We start from the raw sequence: 23,938 nt of genomic DNA on the forward strand, positions 1-23,938 counted from the left end.
CTACACCACAGCTCACTGCAATGACAGATCCTTAACCCACTGAGCAAGGCCAGGGTTCAAACCCGCAACCTCATGGTTCCTAGTCAGATTCATTTCTGCTGCACCACGACGGGAACTATTTTCATTTTAGTAAGATAACTCCTCTTTTCCCCTCGTTTCCAACATCTTTGGAACCTTTAAGTCTTTTCAAATTATTCCAGTGACCTCTGCTATTCCTGAGATAGTATCAAGGCTTCAATATTTTTTTGCTTTTAAAAATGGTTTGATTTACCGACATGCCAAACTACTAATATGTAAATGCAACCTTTCATATTGGCACCTCCTTCAGGTCCATTAGCCAAGGGTGGTTTACTAGCTGCACATAATTTATGCTTTGTTTAGATTCTTTGAAAAGTTACTTGTAGATTTAGTGGGTGTTTTAAAGATGGACGTCTCTTTGCAATATAAACGGTTACCCAAAACGATAAAGCTGTGGTGGGCTTGTCATCGCTGGCAATTCTGATAAAGCATTTCCGAGGTTAAAGTCCATTATAGCCATTTGGCACATGATACACAAAACATTCTAGCAGTTAGAAAAGATTAGTCCCCCTTACTGAGGGACTTGCATTTCACACACTTAAGGGACCCAGGGCAAGGCTTTATAATCCATTTAAGAATGCTCCACATATCTTGAATATGCCATCACATCAATTTTCCCAGCTGCTGACGACAGCCTCACTTGCCTGTTAGTGACGGGCTTTGACCATCTCCTAGTTCAGGGTTTTAAAATATGCCCATAAAATGACAACTTGGGGAGTTCCCGTCGTGGCGCAGTGGTTAACGAATCCGACTAGGAACCATGAGGTTGCGGGTTCGGTCCCTGGCCTTGCTCAGTGGGTTAAGGATCCGGCGTTGCTGTGAACTGTGGTGTAGGTTGCAGATGCGGCTCGGATCCCACGTTGCTGTGGCTCTGGCGTAGGCCGGTGGCTACAGCTCCGATTGGACCCCTAGCCTGGGAACCTCCATATGCCGTGGGAGCGGCCCAAGAAATAGCAAAAAGACAAAAAAAAAAAAAAAGACAACTTAGATCCTTTCCTCTCATCTGGTGGAACCACACCCTAACCATTCCAACCAGATGAAACTCTCTCCTGTTTTTTATACACTTAGCAGAGAGACTCTGTAACCTTTCATCTGGGCACTCACAGTGGGCAGAACTCTGGTGGCAATTCCATCCCTCACTGCAGGACCCTGACATGCGGGCTTTGAAGCCCATTTCCTTCCTGACTGCTAGGCAGCTCCGAGTGCTCTGCCACGACCCCCACCCGGGTAGATTGGACTGACCCACGGGCTGGCCCTTGCGTACTCGTGGGGCGTGGTCCAGGGCTGCAAAGGTGTCCAGACCAAGAGAGACCCGGGACCACAGAGGGAGGGACGGGGTGGGCGCGCGTCTCTCTCGCGAGAGCTCGCTGGTGGAGGCGGAGAGGGGCTGGGGACCAGGAGGTGGGGAATAGCGCGGCGGCCGCGACGCTGTTCTCCCGGGAGCAGGCGAGCCTCCCTTTCCCCGCCTCCCTTCGCTTCCCCTCCCATTGAGTGATTCAAGCCGTGAGCTTCCCACTTCCGCCCCCTCTGCCTGCCATTGGAACTAGCAGAGCCGAAGAAGTTGCGGCCGCCGAGCAGCCGGCGCTCCCCGCCTCCTCTTCGTCCTCGTCTTTCTCTTCCTCTCCTGGCCTGGCCTGACCGCCGCCGCCCAGAGGCCTCGCGACCGCCGAGCCCGCAGCCCGCCCCGCGGCCGACATGAGCTTCTTGTTGTGAGTAGCCGGACCCCGCGCGCGCCGGCTTTGTTCAGGCGACCTGGGCCGCGGCCCCCACCCGCCTGCCTTGTCTCTCGCTGCTCGCGCCGGGCGTCCCCATCGCGCAGGTCTCCGGGAACCTGCCTCGAGAGCTCGCGGAGCCTGATGGCCGCCGCCTCCCGAACCCGCTTCGAGCACGCAGGGACTCCTCCAGCCCCCTCTCTCTACCCCGACCCCAAACTCGACACATCCCGATTTCTGCTCCCGCATTTCTGCATCACCCCAGCCTTTGCTCGTGTTCCTCTCTTGCGCGTGTTTGCACGCTTAGAGACCTCCCACTCTCCTGCACGGCCCGTTTCCGACGCGTGCCGGTTGCCGTCTCCGTCTGCCCTGCCATTGCTTTTTTCTAGGTCCTGAGCACAGAAGATAGAGCTTTCTACTTGCTCCTTTCACCCCAGGACCCTTTCACTCCCACTTAGGTTTTAGGAGTGGAAAGTTGGGGTGATAAGTCTTGTGAAGGTAACACTTTAACGAGGCTGCTTGTGGGCCAGGATCCCCTGGTGACAACCTGGGGTCTTGGGGGCTGGAGCGCCTTGCTTTCTCGAGGTGCCCCCTCCTGCCGGCGTGCTCCCCTGAAGAGTAAGGCTTTATCCTTTTAGACAACCACCAAGTAGGATCTGGGTGTGTGCCCTGGGTTGCTTAGGTCCACTGGGGAGTTGTTTTGCAAATCATTTGTAAATAGCAACTCAACGTCACATTTAGTGCTGGTCATTATTTCCCTTATCGTTTATTGCAGACGAGTTGAGGGGGGATGGGCAGAAAGATAGGGTGGCTGGATGGGAGTTTGGTGGCAGCAGACAAGCCTCAGGTCCTCATAAAACAGGACCTCACACCCTGAGGAATTACTTTTTTGAAGGCTTCGTTGTGATTCATCTCTGTTTCTTCTGTGGTTAGAAAGCTAATAAAAATTTGGAATTAAAACCCACCCTATATGTCCTTTACTGTTGTGGAGAAAATTAGCATTTATATTTTCTGTTCCAGTTTTCTTTTTTCCCCCACATCCCATAATTTTTTGTCATCACATTGATACCTGAATTTTGAGAATTCAACCCTTATTTTCACAAGCTGATATCTCCAATGTTAATCCTTTTTAGGGTGTTTAAGCAAAACTGAGTGATCACAGAAGGCTAACCCGCAGGCGAGCTTGCCAATATTTCTAGTGAGCACAGAGACGTCTGGCTTGTGTCAACCTGCCTAACACGTTTGAGCTTGTGAAACCTCTCTCTTAGGCTCATCCTAGAAGTGGATTCTGAGTTTGTCACATAGATAGTGTTAGATGAGATGACTGAACAACTTGGAAGTCTTTGTTTCCTATTTTAGTTTGACTCAAGATATCCAGGCATCTGGGCTTGCAGCTTCTTCTCACCTTGAGTAGTTTTTACATTACCCATGTTGGGTTTCTTCATAAAGTTAGAAGCTGTCTTTGAAATAGCAGTGTAGATGCGGTCCTTGGCTGCTTCTGAAGGGCCTGTGTTTCTTGGAACTCCTAGGTAAAATTGATTGAAGCAGGGAAGAACTGTATTTAGCTGAAACTAGGCAATAGAGAAAGTTTTGGTGGTATTTTCTGAATAAAAATACAATAGTACCCTACTTTTCCATGGCTCAGTATTTAATACTTACAGAAATGTGGTGGTTTAAGTTCATTTCTCCTGAAGCATATTAGCTACATAAGAAAAATCTTCCCATAACTACTGTATATAAGCACATTAGTGGGTCTGTACTATTTGGAACACAATTTTTCGGTCAGGTCACATGTAACAATTAGTAAATTCTCAAATATTTTGCTGGTGGGTTTGACAGTCCAAAAATTTAATCTAACATTTTTTTGGTTTTGATTTTTCCACCAGCAGTTTAGAAACAGAAGTGAAGACCTTATACATAGGTATATTTATTATCAGAAGTGAAAGAACAAAGTTTTGGTTATTATCTCCTTGTTGGTGTAGTTACTTTCCTGAATAGTATTTCTGTACCAACAGACAAGCAAAGAAAAAAAAAGAGCTGCAGTTTAGGAGTTAAATACAAACACTTTCCTCCAGTTCTTGGGAGCTTACTTGTAAGGCTGTTATAAGTGGATGAAACTGACGAAATAAGGGCAGTATGAGATAGGGTTATGAAGGTGATGATTCATAACTCCTGAGGGCTTTAAGATAGAAGGAAAGAATTATTGATTTAAAAAAATCATTCAAGAGTTCCCACTGTGGTGCAGTGGGTTAAGAATCTGACTGCAGGGAGTTCCCATCATGGCTTGGTGGTTAACGAACCCGACTAGTAACCATGATGTTGCAGGTTCAATCCCTGGCTGGCCAGTGGGTTGAGGATCTTACATGGCTGTGACGTAGGCTGGCAGCTACAGCTCTAATTCAACCCCCAGCCCAGGAACCTCCATGTGCTGTGGGTGCGGCCCTAAAAAAAAAGAAAAGAAGCTGACTGCAGTAGCTTGGTGACTGCAGAGGCATGGGTTTGATTCCTGGCCTCATGCAGTGGATTAAAGGATCCTTTGTTGCCACAGCTGTGGCTGAGATTCAGTCACTAACTTCCATATGCCATGAGTGCAGCCTTTTAAAAAACAAAAAGGAGTTCCTGTCATGGCTTGGCGGTCAGCAAACCTGACTAGTATCCATGAGGATGTGGGTTTGATCCCTGGCCTCGACCAGTGGGTTAAGGACCCGGTGTTGCCGTGAGCTGTGGTGTAGGCTGCAGACGCTCGGATCCTGTGTTTCTGTGGCTCTGGTGTAGCCCAGGGGTTTCAGCTCCAATTGGACCCCTAGCCTGGGAACCTCCATATGCCACGGTATGGCTCTAAAAAGACAAAAAGACAAAAAACAACAACAACAACAACAAAAAGCACCCCAACAGGAGTTCCCATCGTGGCTCAGTGATTAACGAATCTGACTAGGAACCGTGAGGTTGTGGGTTCAATCCCTGGCCTTGCTCAGTGGATTAAGGATCCGGCGTTGTCGTGAGCTGTGGTGTAGGTTGCAGATTTGGCTCTGATCCAGCGTTGCTGTGGCTCTGGCATAGGGCGGTGGCTACGGCTTGGCTCCGATTAGACCCCTGGCCTGGGCATTTCCATATGCCACAGGAGCAGCCCAAGAAAAAGCAAAAAGACAAAACAAACAACTCCCAACAAACAAAACCAACGAGGAGTTCCCATTGTGGCTCAATGGGTTAAGAACCTGACTAGCATCCATGAGGACGAAGTTTCATCCCGGGCCTTGCTCAGTGGGTTAAGGATCCGGTGTTGCCTCACACTGTGGTGTAGGTAGAAGACTTGGCTGGGATCTGGCATTCCTGTGGCTGTGGTGAAGGCCGGCATTTGCAGCTCTGATTCGACCCCTAGCCTGGGGATGTCCATATGCCAAAGGTACAGCACCCCCAAAAATCATTCATTGTGCAGGCACTGGTGTAGGCACTGATATCATTTATGAATAAAAGAGACAACAATTCCTACATTAGTAAAGCTTATGTTCTGGTAAATGACCATGAACACTGAACATCAGTATGTTACATAGTATGGTAGGAGGTTGTCAATGCCATGGAACAAAGTAGATCAGGATAAAGAGGCTTTAGGTAGGAAGGTGAGGTAGGTTCGGTAATCCTCAGATGGTATTTAGATAATCTGCAGCAGTGATACCTTTGTGTAGCTTTTTGTTTTGTTTTGTTTTTATTTTTTCTCACATCTGTAGTTGTATAATTATCATCACAATCCAATTTCACAGGATTTCCATACCTTTGTGTAGCTTTTGTACAAATGGCTCAGAATACATTTGCACTGTGTATGTGAATCTGACTGGGACAAAGCTTTGGTTGTGCTGCAGTTTGACCTCTGTGCATCTTCAAATTAAGCTAAATTCCTGGATGGTACATCCAAAAACTTTACAGAACCTAATTTAACTTTGTAGACTCAAATCTTTAAACACATCCTTAGCACCTGCTGCGTGCAAGGCATTGTGTAAGGTGTGATGGATAATTAATGGATGGTATAATAAGAGTTCTCTAAAAGGGTAAGGGGAAGTGGGAGATTTCAGTCAGAGGAAACATCATGGAGGCATGGAATTGCCTGTGAATTGTCCATTTTCAGGTTCTTCAAGAGGGTGTAGAATTTGAGAGCTAGATGGGACCTATCAGTAACATAGCTTACTCTCCTCTTTTTTGCTACAGTGGTAAAATCACCAACTTCAGGTTTCTGGCCTGATTTTGGCCTTGGTAAAATTAGAACACGGAGTTTTTCCTCTCCTGACATTTTTTGCATATAAAATTCAGGGAAATTAATGATCAGAGTGATCCTTAATAACACTCAAAAAGTACATGGAGGAGTTTCCCGATGGCCTAGCAGTTAAGAACTCTGTATTGTCACTGCTTTGGCTTGGGTTTTTTTTTTTTTTTTTTTTTTTTTGCTATTTCTTGGGCCGCTCCCGGGGCATATGGAGGTTCCCAGGCTAGGGGTCCAATCGGAGCCGTAGTCTCCGGCCTACGCCAGAGCCACAGCAACGCAGAATCCGAGCCGCGTCTGCAACCTACACCAGAGCTCACGGCAACGTTGGATCGTTAACCCACTGAGCAAGGGCAGGGACCGAACCCGCAACCTCATGGTTCCTAGTCGGATTCGTTAACCACTGCGCCACGATGGGAACTCCTGGCTTGGGTTTTTTTTACTGCTGTAGTTAAGGCTCCATCCCTGGCCCCGGGAACTTCCACATGTTGCCAAAAAAAAAAAAAAAAGTATATAGAGTGTTCTCTATGTTTCTAGCATTTTTAGATTACAAGTCTTTGTAAGCCTCTTCTGACTGATGGAATTCTCCAAAAACATCTGACTAGGAAAAGACCAAGCTATAAGCTTCTAATAAAGGCTAGCTGGTTGGAACAGAGTTAAAACAAATATAGTTAACTTTAAAATAGAAGTCTGTAGGAAAGGTGGTTTGGGAACGTGAATGAATACAAACCAGGTCTGCTTCCGTATAGAAAGAAACAAAGAGGTTGGGAAAGGAAGGAAGAAAGGAAGGAAATATGTATTGAGCATTATGCTAGGCAGTTTCCATTTATATTTTCAAGACAATAGCAATTTAGGAAAGGAGACCCAGGGTTTTAGCTGTGTTTACGTGTGTCTCTCTCTTCTCTCTTCCTATCTTCTTTCCTCCAAACACTGTCCTCCTACACCCCCAGATCCCAGCATCTTTGTTTTCAGGCAGATGATTTAACTGATTTTAGTGCTTCAGCATCTTCACCTGTAAAAGAATAGCTTGCTAGTGCTTACTATGTGCCAGGCACTAAATGCTTTAAATAAGTAACTCAGTTTAATAACTAGCAGCAACACTGTTTTTACAGATAAAGCAACTGGCAAAGAGAGGTTAAATAATTTGTTCAAAATTATGTAGCCAGTCAGTGGGGTAGCTGGGATTTGAATCCTAGCAGTCTAAATCCAGAGAACCTGCCTCATATTTCCTTATTTATAACTGATAAATTCTATAAAAAGGACTGATATTCAGATAGGCCTTGTTTTTAAACAGAGAAGTCCTTCATGACCAGTATTAATACCTCATATTGTTGGGACTGTTTTTCTTTTTTGGCCGTGCCTGGGCCAGGCCAGTAACCCAAGATGCTGCAGTGACAATGCCAGATCTTTAACTTGCTGAGCCATATGGGAACTCCAGGACTGTTTTCTAAGGGTCATCAAGAATATGGAGTTCCCGTTGTGGCACAGCTGAAACGAGTCCGACTAGGAACCATTAGGTTGCAGGTTTGATCCCTGGCCTCGCTCAGTGGGTTAAGAATCTGGTGTTGCTGTGAGCTGTGGTGTAGGTTGCCAAAAAAAAAAAAAAAAAAAAGGAGAATATAACAATGTCCTGGAGTTCCCATCGTGGCTCAGGGGAAACGAATCCAACTAGGAACTATGGGGTTGTGGGTTCCATCCCTGGCCTCGCTCAGTGGGTTAAGTATAAGTATGCAGCGTTGAGCTGTGGTGTAGGTCACAGACCTACCTAGGCCGGCAGCAACAGCTCCAATTAGATCCCTAGCCTGGGAACTTCCATATGCCGCAGGTGCAGCCCTCAAAAGACCAAAAAAAAAAAAAAAAAGAATATAACAGTGTCCTGATAACATTTTTTGCTTTCTCTCTCTATGGATTTTTGAGAATCATTTGGACATTTCTTATAAATGGAATCATACATAAAAAAAAAAAACAGTGAAAGAGAAAATAGAAATCTTTAAACTCAAATAATAGTTAAAAATCATTTTGACTTTCATTTTTAGCATAAAAATCATACACATGTTGGAGAAATCACAAAATACTGATAATAAAAAGAAATAAAAAAACACTCATAATCACACCTTGAGAAATAGTTACCGTATTTTGTGATATCACTTCCTAATCTGTTCTCAGTTTTGTTTGTATGTATTTAAAAATATATAAATGGATCGCTACTGCACATAGATCAGGTTTTTCATTTGTGAATTTTGTATGTCAATGTATACTTCTGGGAGTTCCCGTCATGGCTCAGCAGTTAACGAAACCAACTAGCATCCATGAAGATTTGGGTTTGATCTCTGGCTTCACTCAGTGGGTTAAGGATCTGGCGTTGCTTGAGCTGTGATATAGGTTGCAGACGTGCCTCGGATCCCACATTGCTGTGGCTGTGGTGTAGGCCAGCAGCTACAGATCCGATTGGACCCCTAGCCTGGGATCCATATGCTGCAGAAGTGTGTGTGTGTTTGCGTGTATATGTCTTTTGTCTTTTTAGGGCCGCACCTGGCAGCATATGGAGGTTCCCAGGCTAGGGGATCTAATCAGAACTGTAGCCACTGGTCTGTACCACACCTCACAGCAACGCCAGATCCTTAACCCACTGGGTGAGGCCAGGGATCGAACCTGCAACCTCATGGTTCCTAGTCGGATTCGTTTCTGCTGTGCCATGACGGGAACTCCCAGAGTTGTGTATATTTTTGAGGATTACACACTAGTCATGTTGTAGAACATCTCTGAGTTTGAAGGTGTCTGATGTTTCTGTGTGGTTAGACCTGATTATGCACTTGAGGTGAAAATATCACAGAAGTAGGAGTTCCCAGTGTGGTGCAGTGGAAACGCATCTGACTAGTAACCATGAGGTTGTGGGTTTGATCCCCGGCCTCACTCAGTGGGTTGAGAATCTGACGTTGCCTTGAGCTATAGTATAGGTTGCAGACATGGCTCAGATCCCAAGTTGCTGTGGCTGCGGTGTAGACTGGCAGCTGTTGCTCTGATTCGAACCCTAGCCTGGGAACTTCCATATGCCTTGGTGCAGCCCTAAAAAGCAAAAAAAAGTCACAGAAGTGATGTGTGGGTTTTTTTTGTTGTTGTTTTTTTTTTTTTTTGGTCTTTTTGCTATTTCTTGGGCTGCTCCTTGGCATATGGAGGTTCCCAGGCTAGGGGTTGAATCAGAGATGCAGCTGCTGGCCTATGCCAGAGCCACAGCAACACGGAATCCAAGCCGCGTCCGCAGCCTACACCACAGCTCATTGCAAAGCCAGATCCTTAACCCACTGAGCAAGGCCAGGGATCGAACCCGCAACCTCATGGTTCCTGGTTGGATTCGTTAACCACTGAGCCACGATGGGAACTCCCAGAAGTGATGTGTGTTTACAGTATCTTATCAGGTGTGCATAATGTGTGTCCATTATTGGAGGTGATTCATTTGATTAGACTGTCTATAAAGATTCTCCACCATGAAGTTATTATATACTTTTTCTCTTTGTAGTTAATATTTTGTTGGGAAGTATTTGAGACTATCCAACTATCCTATTCCTCATTCCATTTTCACCTACTGGTTTTACTGTCCATTGATATTTTTTCACTGTATTATGATTGTGATGCTTGCCAATGTTCTAATTCTGTCATAGCTTTTAAATTTATTATTTGACATTCTTTCTATAAAGGACACTTATTCTTCCCATTTATTTATTTCTTTAATATCAGTGTGGGCTCATGGTTTCCTGTTTTATTTAATGAATTATGATGTGTAAGTACTATTATTCATTTTGGTGCCTAGATTGTCTCAGTTTTGGCTAGTGGGAGTCCTGTTCGGACTGGCTTCTGGGTGCCTTTGATTTGCTCCTGTCTTTCCCTGAGCAGCCCCTTATCTTCTGGCATAACCAGATGTTCCAGGTTTATCGTGAACAGCCTCTGCCCCAGCCCTGTAACTGGCCATTTCTCTAAGGGCCTTAGTTCTGGCCAGTGAGAATAGTATTTGGAAACCAGAATTTAGATGACAGGTGTTCTTCTTACTATAGATGTTTTGCTGCTTTGAGCTATTTTTTCCAATACCTATCCATGTATATCAATTAAATTCACATTAATGCCTGCAATTCTGAGCACAGGCTCATTCTAGTCTTATCCGTTTATGAATTTTTCACTTTCTCCTTTGTCAGGGAAACCTAGCTCCTGTTATCCACAATATACCTTTTTGTTCAGACCTCTGTATATGTAGCTGTTCTCCTCCAGCTGTCATCCAGCCAACATAATTCCTCTCCAGAGCAGGTGTGGGCCCCTGCTTCAGTCATACTAAGGATGAAAGCAGTCTGAGATGCCACTGTGTGTGGTATGAGTGTGATAGTATCTTATGTTTCCTCCATAAATCCTGTGTTTATCTCAGAGATGTTGGGAGGATTAGAGACACTGAACGTAAAAGGCCTTGCTCAGTAAATTGTAATTGTGTGCAGCAGTGATACTGTCAGTATCTCAACAGTGTGATGGTTGCTTGTAGCTGTTATTTTTTATAAACACAGTCATTTTTTCTGATTACTAAATCATAGCCAGTTTCTGTAGGTTTATTGTTATATGTATCAGCGCTACTTTGATTTTCTAAAGCTAGAATTTAAAAGCAAGAGTTCGAAGGTAAACAAACATTATTTGGGCAATAGTAACCTAATTGTTCCTTGTAATGAAAAGATCGGATCTTCTTTTATTGCTAGTATTGTTTTATTTTCTTTTTCTTTTTCCTTTTTTGGCCTCACTGAGGCATATGGAGTTCTTAGGTCAGGGATCAGATCCAAGCCGCAGCTTTGGCAATGCAGGATTCTTAACCTACTGGGCCTGGCCGAGGGTTGAACCTGTGTCCCAGCACTGCCAAGATGCCGCCAATTCTGTTGCACCACAGTGGGAACACCATTATTGTTTTTTTTTCCTCCTAAGTTCTTTTGTTGTTCTCAAATTGAAATTTGATGAGACTAATTCAGTAATTGTATTAATTTTTGTGTGTTTCTTTGTAGAAATAGTTAACGGTTTAACTTATTTTCTTAGCAGTTCAGTGTAAATATAGACTAAAGTGGAAGCAGTGGGATAAAAGTCTTTTATGGGAACTTTGCTGGTATCTTGGTGCCCAGATCATGTTCCAGACAGATGGGCAGCAGTGTGACCTCCTCTTTGGAGAATCTGTTTGCTGGTGCCCTGTAGCATTGGATTTAACTACTGAAATAGCTCTTTGTTTAAAAACTCCCTGCTGGTTATAGGTTTTACCCACATATGCCTGGTTCCATTCTCCCCACTTTCTGCTGAATGTTCAGCTGGTTCTCTTATTTTCAATCCTTAAAAATTGCATTTTTGAGTCCGTGAACAACAAACTGATTTGTCAAAACTGAAGCCTCCAGACCAGAGCACAGTGTGGTTTGGAGGACTGATGCTTGTGTCTGTACCCCATGGTTAAGGACTCCCCAAGTTGTCTTCTCTGCCAGATGTTCATTCTTTTAATCAGTCCTTTGTTAACCTTCTCAATTTTTAATTTGGAAAATGGCAAGTTATCAAGGACTGAAATAAATTTATTTTTTCTTCAGTTATAGTTAGAGCTGAACTATACCAAAAAGCATATTCTTTTTTTTTTTCTTTTTGTCTTTTTCTAGGGATGCACCGGTGGCATATGGAGGTTCTCAGATGAGGGGTCCAATCAGAACTGCAGCTGCTGGCCTATGCTGGAGCCACAGCAATGCCATATCCACAGCTCATGGCAACGGTGGATCCTTAACCCACTGAGCAAGGCCAGGGATCAAACCTGAAACCTCATGGTTCCTAGTCAGATTAATTAACCACTGAGCCACTGCGGGAACTTCCCCCAAAAGTGTATTCTAGGTGGCTAGAGTTTTGGGAACCAAAATGTTCCTCAGTTGTGCTGCATTAATTTTAGCTTTTGCTCAAGTGGTAACATATTTATAAGGTGTTGGGACTATGTTGTTTAGTGATAACTACAGGTTCTAGAGATATCTTTACTTTTTTTTTTTTTTGGTCATTCAATATTTAGAAAAGGAAAGTACCACTGTCATTTTATTTAGCACTGTGGGAAGAAAGGCTACTCTTGACCCTGTGGTGACAGAAGGTCACCCCCAGGACCTAGGAGACCAATATCTATGCATAACTATAACTCTTGAGAAGTCTACTTTATAATTTATTCATTTATTTTCTTTTTTTGGCTGCTCTGCAGCATATGGAGTTCCTGGGCCAGGAAACAGATCTGAGCTGCAGTTGCAACCTACACCACAGTCGTGGCAATGCCAGATCCTGAAGCACCAGGGATCAAACCTGCAACCTGGTGCTGCAGAGATACTGTTGAACCCATTGTGCCACAGCAGGAACTCCAAGAAGTCTACTTTAGACTCTTAAAGTGTGGAGTTTTGGCATCACCTGGGAGTATCTTAGAAATGCAAGCTTTCAGGCTCTAATCCTTGAATTAGAATACATTTTTCATAAGGTCCTTAGGTGAAAAGCTCCTTCAAGTTGGAGAAGCCTTAGGCAATAGTTAGTAGAGTGGATGCCTGTGTATGATACAAAATAAAGTGAAGAAAAATCCTTGGGATTCAACATAATACTACTTCTGTCCTGGAGAGACTCTGAGGCCCTGACGAAGATTCTTTGCTTGACGAGACTTTCTTAAACCTTCTCCTAGGCCCATCTGTGCTCTTAATTGTAGAGTGTAGTTTTAGCAGGAACGCTGCTAGTAAGTTTAACTAGAATCCCCTGCTACCCTCAGTATCTGATCAGCTTCCTCCTCCACCACCATGCCCAGGTGATTATAATCAGTCTCGGCCTGTCTTTAGCAAGAATCTTGTTAGGTCAGTTTAACCAGAGTCCTTTTTACCCTGGTAATTTCTCTTAGTAATTTTCTGTCCACTCACCCCTGGACCTTGCTCCTTGGTTATAAATTCCCACTTGCCCACGCTGAGAAGTACCACTGCAGTGGTCCCTATGCCTATCTCACTCCTGAATAAAGTCTGTCTTACCATCTTTAACAAATCTCAGTGAACATATATATATTTTCCTTAGTAGGCCTCAAGTTTAGATTCTCTGGTCGTCTTTGCACATTGTAATTCTTTATTACTATTTAAGGTCTTTCCCCCCTTCCTGGACTGTGTTGTAACATTTGTTCACTGTTATATTTCCCAGCATGTTAGTACATTGCTTGGAGAATATGTCCTCAATATATAAATATTTTTGATTGACTGAAGGTTGTCATGGAAAGAACAGCCTTTGAGTAAGGAGACCTGGGTTTCAGAGTTTTTGGTCTGTCACTAGCCACACGACCTTGGGCACATCACTTAGTTTCTTCTCTATTTACTCTCTTTACCAGGGAAAGAAATTCCTATTCCATTGGGTAGATGTGAAAATTGAATGAGAGAATGTAAATGGAGGTTTTCAACAACCGGAGAGCCCTGTACAAACACTATGATTATCCTTGCTCGTGAAATTCCCAAGTCTAGTATGTAAACTCTTTCTGCATCCAAATTTTGTTTAACTATTTTAACAAATGCATGGTATTGCTGCATAATAACAGTACATATTTATTGTAATCTCCTGTGTATAAGCAAAATGTTAGGTGCTGCTGGTAGAGAGGTGAGGGTTCAGAAATAAATAGGATGTAGTTTCTGTCCTCAAGAGTCTTTAAACTGGAGACCAGCATGTTATATGGATGTACTTTTCAACAGTTTTGAATTCATTAGTTTTAAGTCCACTGGCTAATGAAGGTTAAAGATTATTGATATCCCATTGAGTATACACATTTCTTTGGGTATATGTGTGAAGTAGTTGCATTTGGTATTTATAAAAGTGATAAGATGTGTCTAGTATGTTCATGTATCCACAACAGCAGGAGTTTTGCAGATATGTGCTACTGTATTTTTAGGCAGAGGCTATTTCTTTTTGGATGGATTTGGGGGCCTGCCCTGCTTGATTTTGGCACTGCTGCCTCTCTTACTACACTTCAGCATTGTGGTTTTGAATAGGGAAAGGAGGTGGCCAGAATCTCTTGGCCCACTTTCTTCCTCCAGTTCCCTTGGGCTTCTCAGGGAGCGACTGGATGGGTGGGAGGTGGCTGGCAAAGACCCAAGGCACAGAGAGCCCCCATAACAGTGGTGTTTGCTTACCACTCCAGCCTCATCTGCTCCCTCCTCTCTTCTTTCCCCTCACAGCAGCCTTTAGCTATTTTATTAGTATTTCTTACAATGCCTTTCTCCTCCTCTGCCTGCCTTTGTAAATGCTGTTCTGCTGTTCTGGCTAGACTGCCCTTCTCCATTCCACCCCCATTTCTTTAGTTTAGAAGCCACCTCTTTTTTCCTGACCTGTGCCACTTCCCAATTTGTTAGATACCATTTCACTGTCCTCTCTAGTCCTTAATGTAGCCCATATCAAAAAGATACTGTATTGTCAGTTTTCAGGCCTTTCTTCCTTAGCAGAGAATGATGCAACAGTTTTAAAAACTATTTTTAAATCTCTACCATCTAGCATATGCCTATAATATATTACATACTTGGAAACAAAAATTTTATATGATATTACTTATTAGAGTTCCCGTCGTAGCTCAGCGGAAACGAATCCGACTAGGAGCCATGAGGACGCAGGTTTGATCCCTGGCCTCGCTCAGTGGGTTAATGATCTGGCGTTGCCATGAGCTGTGGTGTAGGTTGCAGACATAGCTAGAATCTGGCATTGCTGTGGCTGTGGTGTAGATCGGTGGCTACAGTTCTGATTGGACCCCCTAGCCTGGGAACATCCATATGCCACAGGTGCAGCCCTATAAAGAAAAAAAAATAAAAAAAAAAGATTAGTCTCATTAGAATTTGTTTATATAAGTACGTGTAGCCTTGGGGAATCACAAGATCCCAGAGTCTCAGCAGGTTCACTGAGCCAGGCCAGGGATTGAACCCGCCTCCTCACAGAGTCAACATTGTGTCCTTAACCTCCTGAGCTACAATTGGAACTCCCCACTGAGCATTTTTAAGTGTCATTTCCTGTATTGTGTATGGTCCTGCAGAACTGTGATATCTTGTCCAGGCTGATTTCATAGCTAGTAAGTTACAGAGACAAGATCAGAAGCTGGATCTTTACTCCAGATTCTTTGCCTTTATGCCAGAGATCATAATAGGCACTGCAGATACAAAAATGAAGAGGAGGAGTTCCCGTCGTGGCGCAGTGGTTAACGAATCTGACTAGGAACCATGAGGTTGCGGGTTCGGTCCCTGGCCTTGCTCAGTAGGTTAAGGATCCAGCGTTGCCGTGAGCTGTGGTGTAGGTTGCAGATGCGGCTCGGATCCCGCGTTGCTGTGGCTCTGGCGTAGGCTGGCAGCTACAGCTCCGATTGGACCCCTAGCCTGGGAACCTCCATATGCCGCGGGAGCGGCCCAAGAAATGGCAAAAAGACAAAAAAAAAAAAAATGAGGAGGACACAGCCTCTCATTTTAAAGAGCTATCTTGAACGAGAACAAGGCCTTTCTGATTTCTTATACCATTGTTAGCATTATTCCTGATGTCCTAAAATACCTTTTTACTACTTTTCCTGAGAAAGTCACTTTTGTGCTGTTTTATCCTATAAGTTTTTTGGTTTTTGTTTTTTTTTTGTCTTTTTGCCATTTCTTGGGCCGCTCCCGCGGCATATGGAGGTTCCCAGGTCAGGGGTCCAATCGGAGCTGTAGCCACCGGCCTACGCCAGAGCCACAGCAACGCGGGATCCGAGCCGCATCTGCAACCTACACCACAGCTCACGGCAACGCTCCTTAACCCACTGAGCAAGGGCAGGGACGGAACCCGCAACCTCATGGTTCCTAGTCGGATTCGTTAACCACTGCGCCACGACGGGAACGCCTATCCTATAAGTTTTGAATGTTCTTCCCTCTTCCCCAGATTGTCATATGGCTGGTTCCTTCTTCTCAGCTTTCTGGGCCTTGGGAAGGCCTTCTGTAAACACCTAATCTAATATAGTGCCTTGTCATATCACATTATTTGTCACATCATTCTGTTATTTTCACTATAGCACTTGCCACTGCCCAGCAATGTTTTGTCGGTTTCGTGTTTTGTTCCCCCTCTCCCCACCATTAGAGTAGGGATCTTGTCTCTTATTTGGTGCTGTAACCCAGGGCGGTGCTTAGAATATAGTAGGTGGTCAGAATATGCTAGTCAGATCAAAGAATGCAAGAGTGAATAAATGGATGAAAGAAACTGACTTATTGGGGTGGGGAGGGAATTTATTGGGAAGTACTTATTTAATTTTTTTGGCCATGCCTGCCACATGTGGAAGTTCCTGGGCAAGGGATCAAACCTGCACCACAGCAGCAACCCAAGCTGCTGCAGTGACAACAGCAGATCCTTAACCCGCTGTGCTACAAGAGAACTCCACCTTATTTTTTTAATAGTAAAGATTTTTCTTTAAACATTTAAAAAATTGAACTGTAATTCACATACTATGAAATTCATCCTTGAAGGTGTGCAATTCAGTGGATTTGGTATAATATTCATAAAGGTGTGCAACCATCACAGGCTCTGATTCCAGGACATTTTCATCACCCCTAAGAGAAACCTTGTATCATTAGTAGTCTCCCTCAATTTCTCCTGGCAACCACTAGTGTACTTTCTCTTTCAGTGGATTTTTCTATTCTGGACAGTTCATGTAAATGGAATCATATGGAGTTCCTGCTGTGGTGCAACAGGATCGGCAGTGTCTTGGGAGCTCTGGGATGCAGGTTTGATCCCCGACCCTGCACAGTGGGTTAAGGATCTGGCATTGCCGCAGCTGCGGTTTTAGTTGCAACTATGGCTCAGATCTGATCCTTGGCCCATGAATTTCGTATGCATCGGGGCAGCCTAAAAAACGAAAAACAAAACAAAACAATAAATGAAATCATGAAATATGTGACACTACATATTTTGTTTCTGAGTTTTTTCACTTAGCATAATAATATCGTAGAGATTCACCCATGTTAAAGTACTTCTTTATGGCCAAATGATATTCCATTGTATGGATATACCAAATTTTATTTATCAACACATCAACTGATGGACTTCTGAGCTGCTTCCACTTTTTGTCTCTTATGACTAATGGTTGTATGAACATGAATGTACAAGTTTTTGTGGACCTATGTGTCTGTTTTCTTGGGTGTATACCTAGTCATCTCTCTTCTCTTCCTCCAAACCCCAGGCGAGCACTGATTATTTTACTGCCTCTATAGCTTCTCCTGAGGGCCTTGTACTTGAAATCACACACTGTGTAGCTATGTCAGTCTGCCTTCTTTCACTTAGCAATATTCACGTAAGGCGTCTTCATTTTTTTTTTTTCTCTTTCTTTTGTCTTTCTGGCTTTTATAGGGCCGCTCCCGCGGCATATAGAGGTTCCCAGGCTAGGGGATGAATCAGAGCTGTCGCCACCGGCCTACACCACAGCCATAGCAATGCAGGATCTGAGCTGAGTCTGCAACCTACACCACAGCTCATGGCAACGCCGGATCCTTAACCCACTGAGCAAGGCCAGGGATCGAACCCTCAACCTCATGGTTCCTAGTCGGATTCATTAACCATTGCGCCATAACGGGAATTCCCTCATGTTTTTTGTTTTATATTTTTTTGACTCCATAGTTCATTTCTTTTAAATCCCTGGACATAATATTCCATTTTATGGCTATATTACAGTTTGTCAGTTCACCTATTGAAGGGCATCTGGGTTGCTTCCACCTTTGGCACTTGTGATCGAAGTTTCTGTAAACATTCACAGGCAGGCTTTTGGGTGGACATAGATTTTTCAGCTCAATTGGGTATATACCTGAGACTGGAATTGCTGGATTGTATGGAAAGATTCTGTTGAATGTTGTAGCAAATTACCAGACTGTCTTCCACAATGTCTGTGCCATTTTGCATCCCTGCCAGCAATGAATGTTGCTCTGCATTCTCACCAGCTTTTGGTATTGTTGGTTTTTTGGATTGTGGTCCCTTTCATAGGTGGGTAGTGGTATCTCACTGTTTAAATTGGTAATTTCCTGATGACAGATGATGTTGAGCATTTTTTCATATGTGTATTTGCCATCTGTATATCTTCTGTGGTGGGATTTGTCCATATCTTTTGCCCATTTCTTTGTTGGGTTGTTTTCTTATTGTTGAATTTTAAGAACCTTTTATATATTTTATAATAAGTCCTTTATCAGATATATGATTTGCGAATATTTTCTCCCAGGCTGTGGCTTACAGTGTCTTTCACAGAGCAGAATTTTTAATCTTAATAAATTGCTTATAGAGGAACCTCCTCCCCTGAAAGTTCTGAGCTTTAGCCTAATGTTAAATACCTGCTGCCACTTGCCTGCTTCTCAGAAGAAGGCCTGCAGAGGAGGGCACTGGGATTCACCTGCTCAAAGACTGAATCAAGGTCTTGTATGATTCCTAAAGAGTCTCAGGGTCCTTTCCCTCTCCTGCAGTCCAGATGGTGAGCCTGTAGCACAGTGAGAACCACTCTTACCTTCACTGAGTCTTCCAGTGGGCATGTTTTAGGCTAGTTTTTTTAAGACCTTCTCTGTCACTATATCTCATCAGTTTTTTTTTTTTCTTTTTTAGGGCCCTACTTGCAGCATGTGGAGGTTCCCAGGCTAGGGGTTGAATCAGAGCTTTGGCTGCTGGCCTGCGCCACAGCCACAGCCACATCCACACCAGATCGGAGCCTCATCTGCAACCTACATCACAGCTCACGGCAACGCCAGATCCTTAACCCACTGAACAAGGCCAGGATCAAACCCCTTGTGGTTCCTAGTCTGATTCATTCCTGCTGTGCCACAATGGGAACTCCCTCATCAATTTTTTTAATCTTATCAGATTTTTTCAATTTCTGATCTGCTCTTGGCCTTCTTTTTTGCTTTCCAGCAACATTAAGAGGTGTTTTTTGTTTGTTTGTTTTTTGGTCTTTTTGCCTTTACTAGGGCCCCTTCCCTCCGCATATGAAGATTCCCAGGCTAGGGGTCTAATCGGAGCTGTAGCCGCTGGTCTACACCAGAGCCACAGCAATGCCAGATCCGAGCCATGTCTGTGACCTACACCACAGCTCACGGCAACACCGGATCCTCAACCCACTGAGCAAGGTCAGGGATGGAACCCGCAACCTCATGGTTCCTAGTCGGATTCATTAACCACTGCGCCATGACAGGAACTCCCTTTTTTTTTTTTTCTCTTTTAACTCTTCTGACATTAATAGTAACAGCAATAGAATCACCAATAATAATAGTGATTTTAGAAAGATGTAAGGCAGAAGTGTAAATAGAGGTATGTTTGTTCTGAATCAAGGTTACTTTTTGTTACTCATAACTTTTAGCCTTTAGCTTTATTATTTATATAATACATTCTACTTGATTTTGACAATTTCTAACTTTTGCTGGTGCATATATGCCTTTCTGAAAGTATGAGTGTGTTTGGCAACCTTTTGGGGGAAATTGTATTTTTCCTTAGTGCAGTACTAACTATTCATATAAATTAGAAGAGATGTGAGGAGAGGAAATGGAATTAGTAGTTTGAAGATTGTTTTTAAAAATGTGCCTGCTGGAGTTCCTGTTGTGGCTCAGTGGATTAAGAACCCGACTAGTATCCATTAGGATGTGGGTTCCATCCCTGGCCTTGATCACTGGGTTAGGATTGAGCTTTGCCATGAGCTGTGGTGTGGGTCACAGACAAGGCTCAGATCCTGTGTTGCTGTGGCTGTGGTGTCGGCTGGCAGCTATAGCTCCAATTGGACCAGTAGCCTGGGAACTTCCATATGCTGCGAGTGTGGCCCTAAAAAGCAAAAAAAAAAAAAAAAAAAATAGCCTGCTAATAACACTCTCAGGATAAATGAGGCTTGTTTCATAAGTGACTTGATTAAACTGTGGTGATATAGGAAGAAAATTGTTAGAAATAATTGAATAGAACCAAAAGGTAGGCATTATATAGTGTTGGGTAATGGATGAAAGAATGGGCTTTAAATATTTAAATCCTAGATTTAAATTCCAGCTCCTTACTTTACCGGTTTTTGTAAGCATTAGCAAATTATTTAAATACTTTAAGTCTCAGTTTTGTTACCCATAAAATAAACTAATAGCATGTACATCATAGAGTTATGAGGGTTAAATGAAATATTACATGTAAAATATTTACAAATATAAGGCCTGCAGTAAGTATTAGTTAGTACTAATCATCATCATTACTGTCCACTTGTAGGAGTTCTCAGCCTGAAGTTGACTGGAACAATCAGTTAATGAGTATTTATCAAGTACCTGATCTCTAGTATTGGACTTAGACCTATAAAAGGAGCTACTACTGGGAATGACAGGGTGGTACCTAGAGGAAGAACGGAGAGAACTAATACTTGTGGAGTTCTCACCACAGGGTTCAGCAGCAGGGCAGGTATTATTCCCATTTATAGATGAGGAAGCTGAGGCTTGGTGATGTTAAGTAGCTTGTTCAAGATCATGGACTGTTGTTGAATCCTGCTTCTGCTATTTAATTAGCTGGGTAGTCCAAGTAAGTCACTTAATTTTGAACTATGGAGTTATTGACAAAGAGAAATTGATGTTAATTTGCTTCTAATTTTGAATGTATTTACATGTTCTTCAGTGTCAGAAATATACAGATATATATATTCTTCTAATCTTTACTAGTGTCCCTGTTTTGAGATCTTTATAAATCCCCCCTAATTCCTTCAGCCTTCAGATTTTCCAGTCCACCTTAGAAATTATCAGAAATTTTGTTGATAGTAGGATTGAACAATAAAGAGTTAAAATTAAAGCTCATGGTGTGTGTGGCTGTGTTGAAATGGTAAGAAATGGTTTATGGGGAGTTCCCGTCGTGGCGCAGTGGTTAAGGAATCCGACTAGGAACCATGAGGTTGCGGGTTCGGTCCCTGCCCTTGCTCAGTGGGTTAACGATCTGGCATTGCCGTGAGCTGTGGTGTAGGTTGCAGACGCGGCTCGGATCCCGCGTTGCTGTGGCTCTGGCGTAGGCCGGTGGCTACAGCTCCGATTCAACCCCTGGCCTGGGAACCTCCATATGCCACGGGAGCGGCCCAAGAAATAGCAACAACAACAACAACAACAACAACAAGACAAAAGACAAAAAAAAAAAAAAAGGAAATGGTTTATGGGAATAAATATAGGGTCACAATGGGGACTAATTATTCTTTAGGGTCTCAGAGGAATTAAATGATGCTTTTGAAAGTTACAAAAGTTGGATCAAATTGGATGACTAAGGGATGTGTGTTCAGAGTTTTCCCTAAAAACTCAGTTATTTACTTGTCAAACCATCCTGTCTTTCTCTAGAAATTGATTGGCCTTCAAATATGAGTAAGAGGATTGGGATAAACAAACCCAAACCTGGATGTTTATTTGGAAAGAAAAGACCTCAGGGTAATGCTGTGAATTGTCAATCACATTTATGTACTAATCAGAAAGCTTTAAATTCTCATATAGTTACAATGCCCTGTTGGGAGCTATACAAGGGAAACTGGCAATTGAATCCCTGTCCTCTGAGAGCAAAAAAGTATATAGCTACTCTCATACCTTCTTATGGGATTTCAAAAGGGTACAGCTTATTTTGGCGGGAAATCAGAACTTATGTACAAAAAAATGTATATGCCGTTTGGCACAGCGATTTTGTAATAGTTTTATTTTTCATAATATGAGGATACTTACGGAAGCATTGTTTGAAGAAAATGATTACCAATAGGTGACTGGTTAAAAATACTATGGAGTTCCCATTGTGGCTCAAGTGGGTTAAGAACCCAAATAGTATCCATGAGGATGTTCTGTCCCTTGCCTCGCTCAGTGGGTTAAGGATCTGGCATTGCTCTGAGCTGTGGCGTAGGTCACAAATGTGGCTTGGATCTGGCATTGCTGTGATTGTGGTTAGGCCAGCAGCTGCAGTTCTGATTCCACCCCTAGCCTGGGAACTTCCATGTGCCACAGGTGTGGCCCTAAAAAGCAAAAACAAAAAAACAAAAAATTATGTATCTCTATAAGGAATTACTACTTAATCTTTAAAAAGAATAAAGTAAGGTCTACTTTTATGTTAATATACAACAATCTCCTAGATATGTTATGTGAAAAACATTGTTTAGTATAACATGATATCCAACAATTGAGTAAAAATAAACAAAAACAGGCACAAGCATTCTTTTTTTTTGCTTTTTAGGGCCACACCTGCTGCATATGGACGTTCCCAGGCTAGGAGTCGAATTGTAGCCAGCCTACGCCACAGCCACAGCAGGCACAAGCTTGTGTAGACAGTCTCTGGATACATAAGATATTTCTTCTGAGATTCTTCTGATACACAGATTTCTTCTGAGGAGGGTGGGGTAGGAAGGCTACATACTTTCTGTTACTGAAAATATCTTTGAATTTTGGCATCACATATCTTAACTTGTCTTGAGATATATGCATTTTGCCATGTACATTATTACTATAAGAGCTTGCACTCATTCATGAGGACCTTTGTGAACATGCTTTGATATTTGTGCTTTTGAACTTGAGGACTCTTGTCAGCTGGTCTTTAGACTTGGGAATGAAGAACAATATTGACCATCTCTTCCAGAGTAGGGTGCATCCTGGTTGAAGTTTCAAGTTTCAGGTAAAAGTTGAAGAAAAAGCTGAATATAGTTTTAAAAAATAATATTTAAAAAAAAACAGAATTTTTTTTTTTTTTTTGTCTTTTTAGGGTCACACCTGCGGCATATGGAGGTTCCCAGGCTAGGGGACGAATCTGAGCTATAGCTGCTGGCCTACACAACAGCCACAGCAACACCAGATCCCAGCCACATTTGCAACTTACACCACAGCACATAGCAATCCCGGATCCTTAACCCACTGAATGAGGCCAGGGATCAGACCAGCGTCTTTAATGGATCTTAGTCAGATTTGTTTCTACTGAGCCATGACGGAAACTCCAAAAAATCAGAATATTGAAATGGTTATTTGTTCAAGTGGAAGGGTCAGAGAGAAGGGAAATTTGATGGAGGACTTGAAAGCATTTTGGAAGTACAAATGTACATGGAAATGAGGAACGGAAAAAGGAGTCGCTTAGGGAACTAAAACAATTTTATAAACATTATCTCATCTCTAGATTATACCCTTTTGTAAAAAGTTATTTTTTAGACTTTCAAAAAACAAAATAAAGAAATTGAAGCCCAGATGATAATGTGAGTTTTCTAAGTAACATAAGAAGAAAATAGCAAAATGAGGACTAGGATCCTGTTTTCATGATTTCCTGTCCAGCCCCATGATTATTCTGAGATCATCTGAACCTTCATATGGGAATAGCACCAAAACTCAAAACGAAACATTAGAAAAAATTCTACTTGGAACTTAGTGTGTAAAATCATTTGTTTCCAAAGTAAGGCTATATTTTTCCCCATCAGTCTTAGGTAGGAGGTGAGAGGGGGAATAGAGGTTGAATCCAGCTTTGGACATTGCACTACCTTTTCTTTTCTTTTTTTATTATGAGTCATTCTGGTTCAGGAAAAGAAAGGATACTGACATTTACACAGCATTTTACATTTTTTTAATTAATTTTTTTGGTCTTTTTAGGGCTGTACTCGCAGCATATGGAGGTTCCCAGGCTAGGTGTCTAATTGGAGCTGTAGCTGCCCGCCTATGCCTCAGCCACAGCAACACCAGATCTGAGCTGCGTCTGTGACCTACACCACAGTTCACGGCAACGCCGGATCCTTAACCCACTGAACGAGACCAAGGATTAAACCTGCGTCCTCATGAATGCTAGTCACATTCGTTTCCGCTGAGCCACAAGAGGAACTCCAAATTTTACAGTTTTAGACTCTTTTTTCATATTCATTATTTTTTCATTTTTCAGCTCTATGAGAAAGGTAGTG

General features: G+C 42.9%; 1 protein-coding gene across 2 annotated transcripts in view; it reads left to right on the top strand.

The window, feature by feature from the left end:
• Positions 1-1,461: 1,461 nt before the first annotated feature.
• The window catches only part of MOB1B (MOB kinase activator 1B), a 50,467-nt gene continuing 27,990 nt past the window's right edge, over positions 1,462-23,938 (top strand). For both annotated transcript variants that reach the window (XM_047798956.1, XM_047798957.1), the window contains exon 1: positions 1,462-1,787. In XM_047798956.1, coding sequence (XP_047654912.1) covers positions 1,774-1,787 — 14 coding nt within the window. In that variant the 5' untranslated portion in view covers positions 1,462-1,773. The remainder of the gene's footprint in view (positions 1,788-23,938) is intronic.

This window comes from Phacochoerus africanus, chromosome 10, assembly GCF_016906955.1.
Source record: "Phacochoerus africanus isolate WHEZ1 chromosome 10, ROS_Pafr_v1, whole genome shotgun sequence".
In the NCBI taxonomy this organism is placed as follows: Eukaryota; Metazoa; Chordata; class Mammalia; order Artiodactyla; family Suidae; genus Phacochoerus; species Phacochoerus africanus.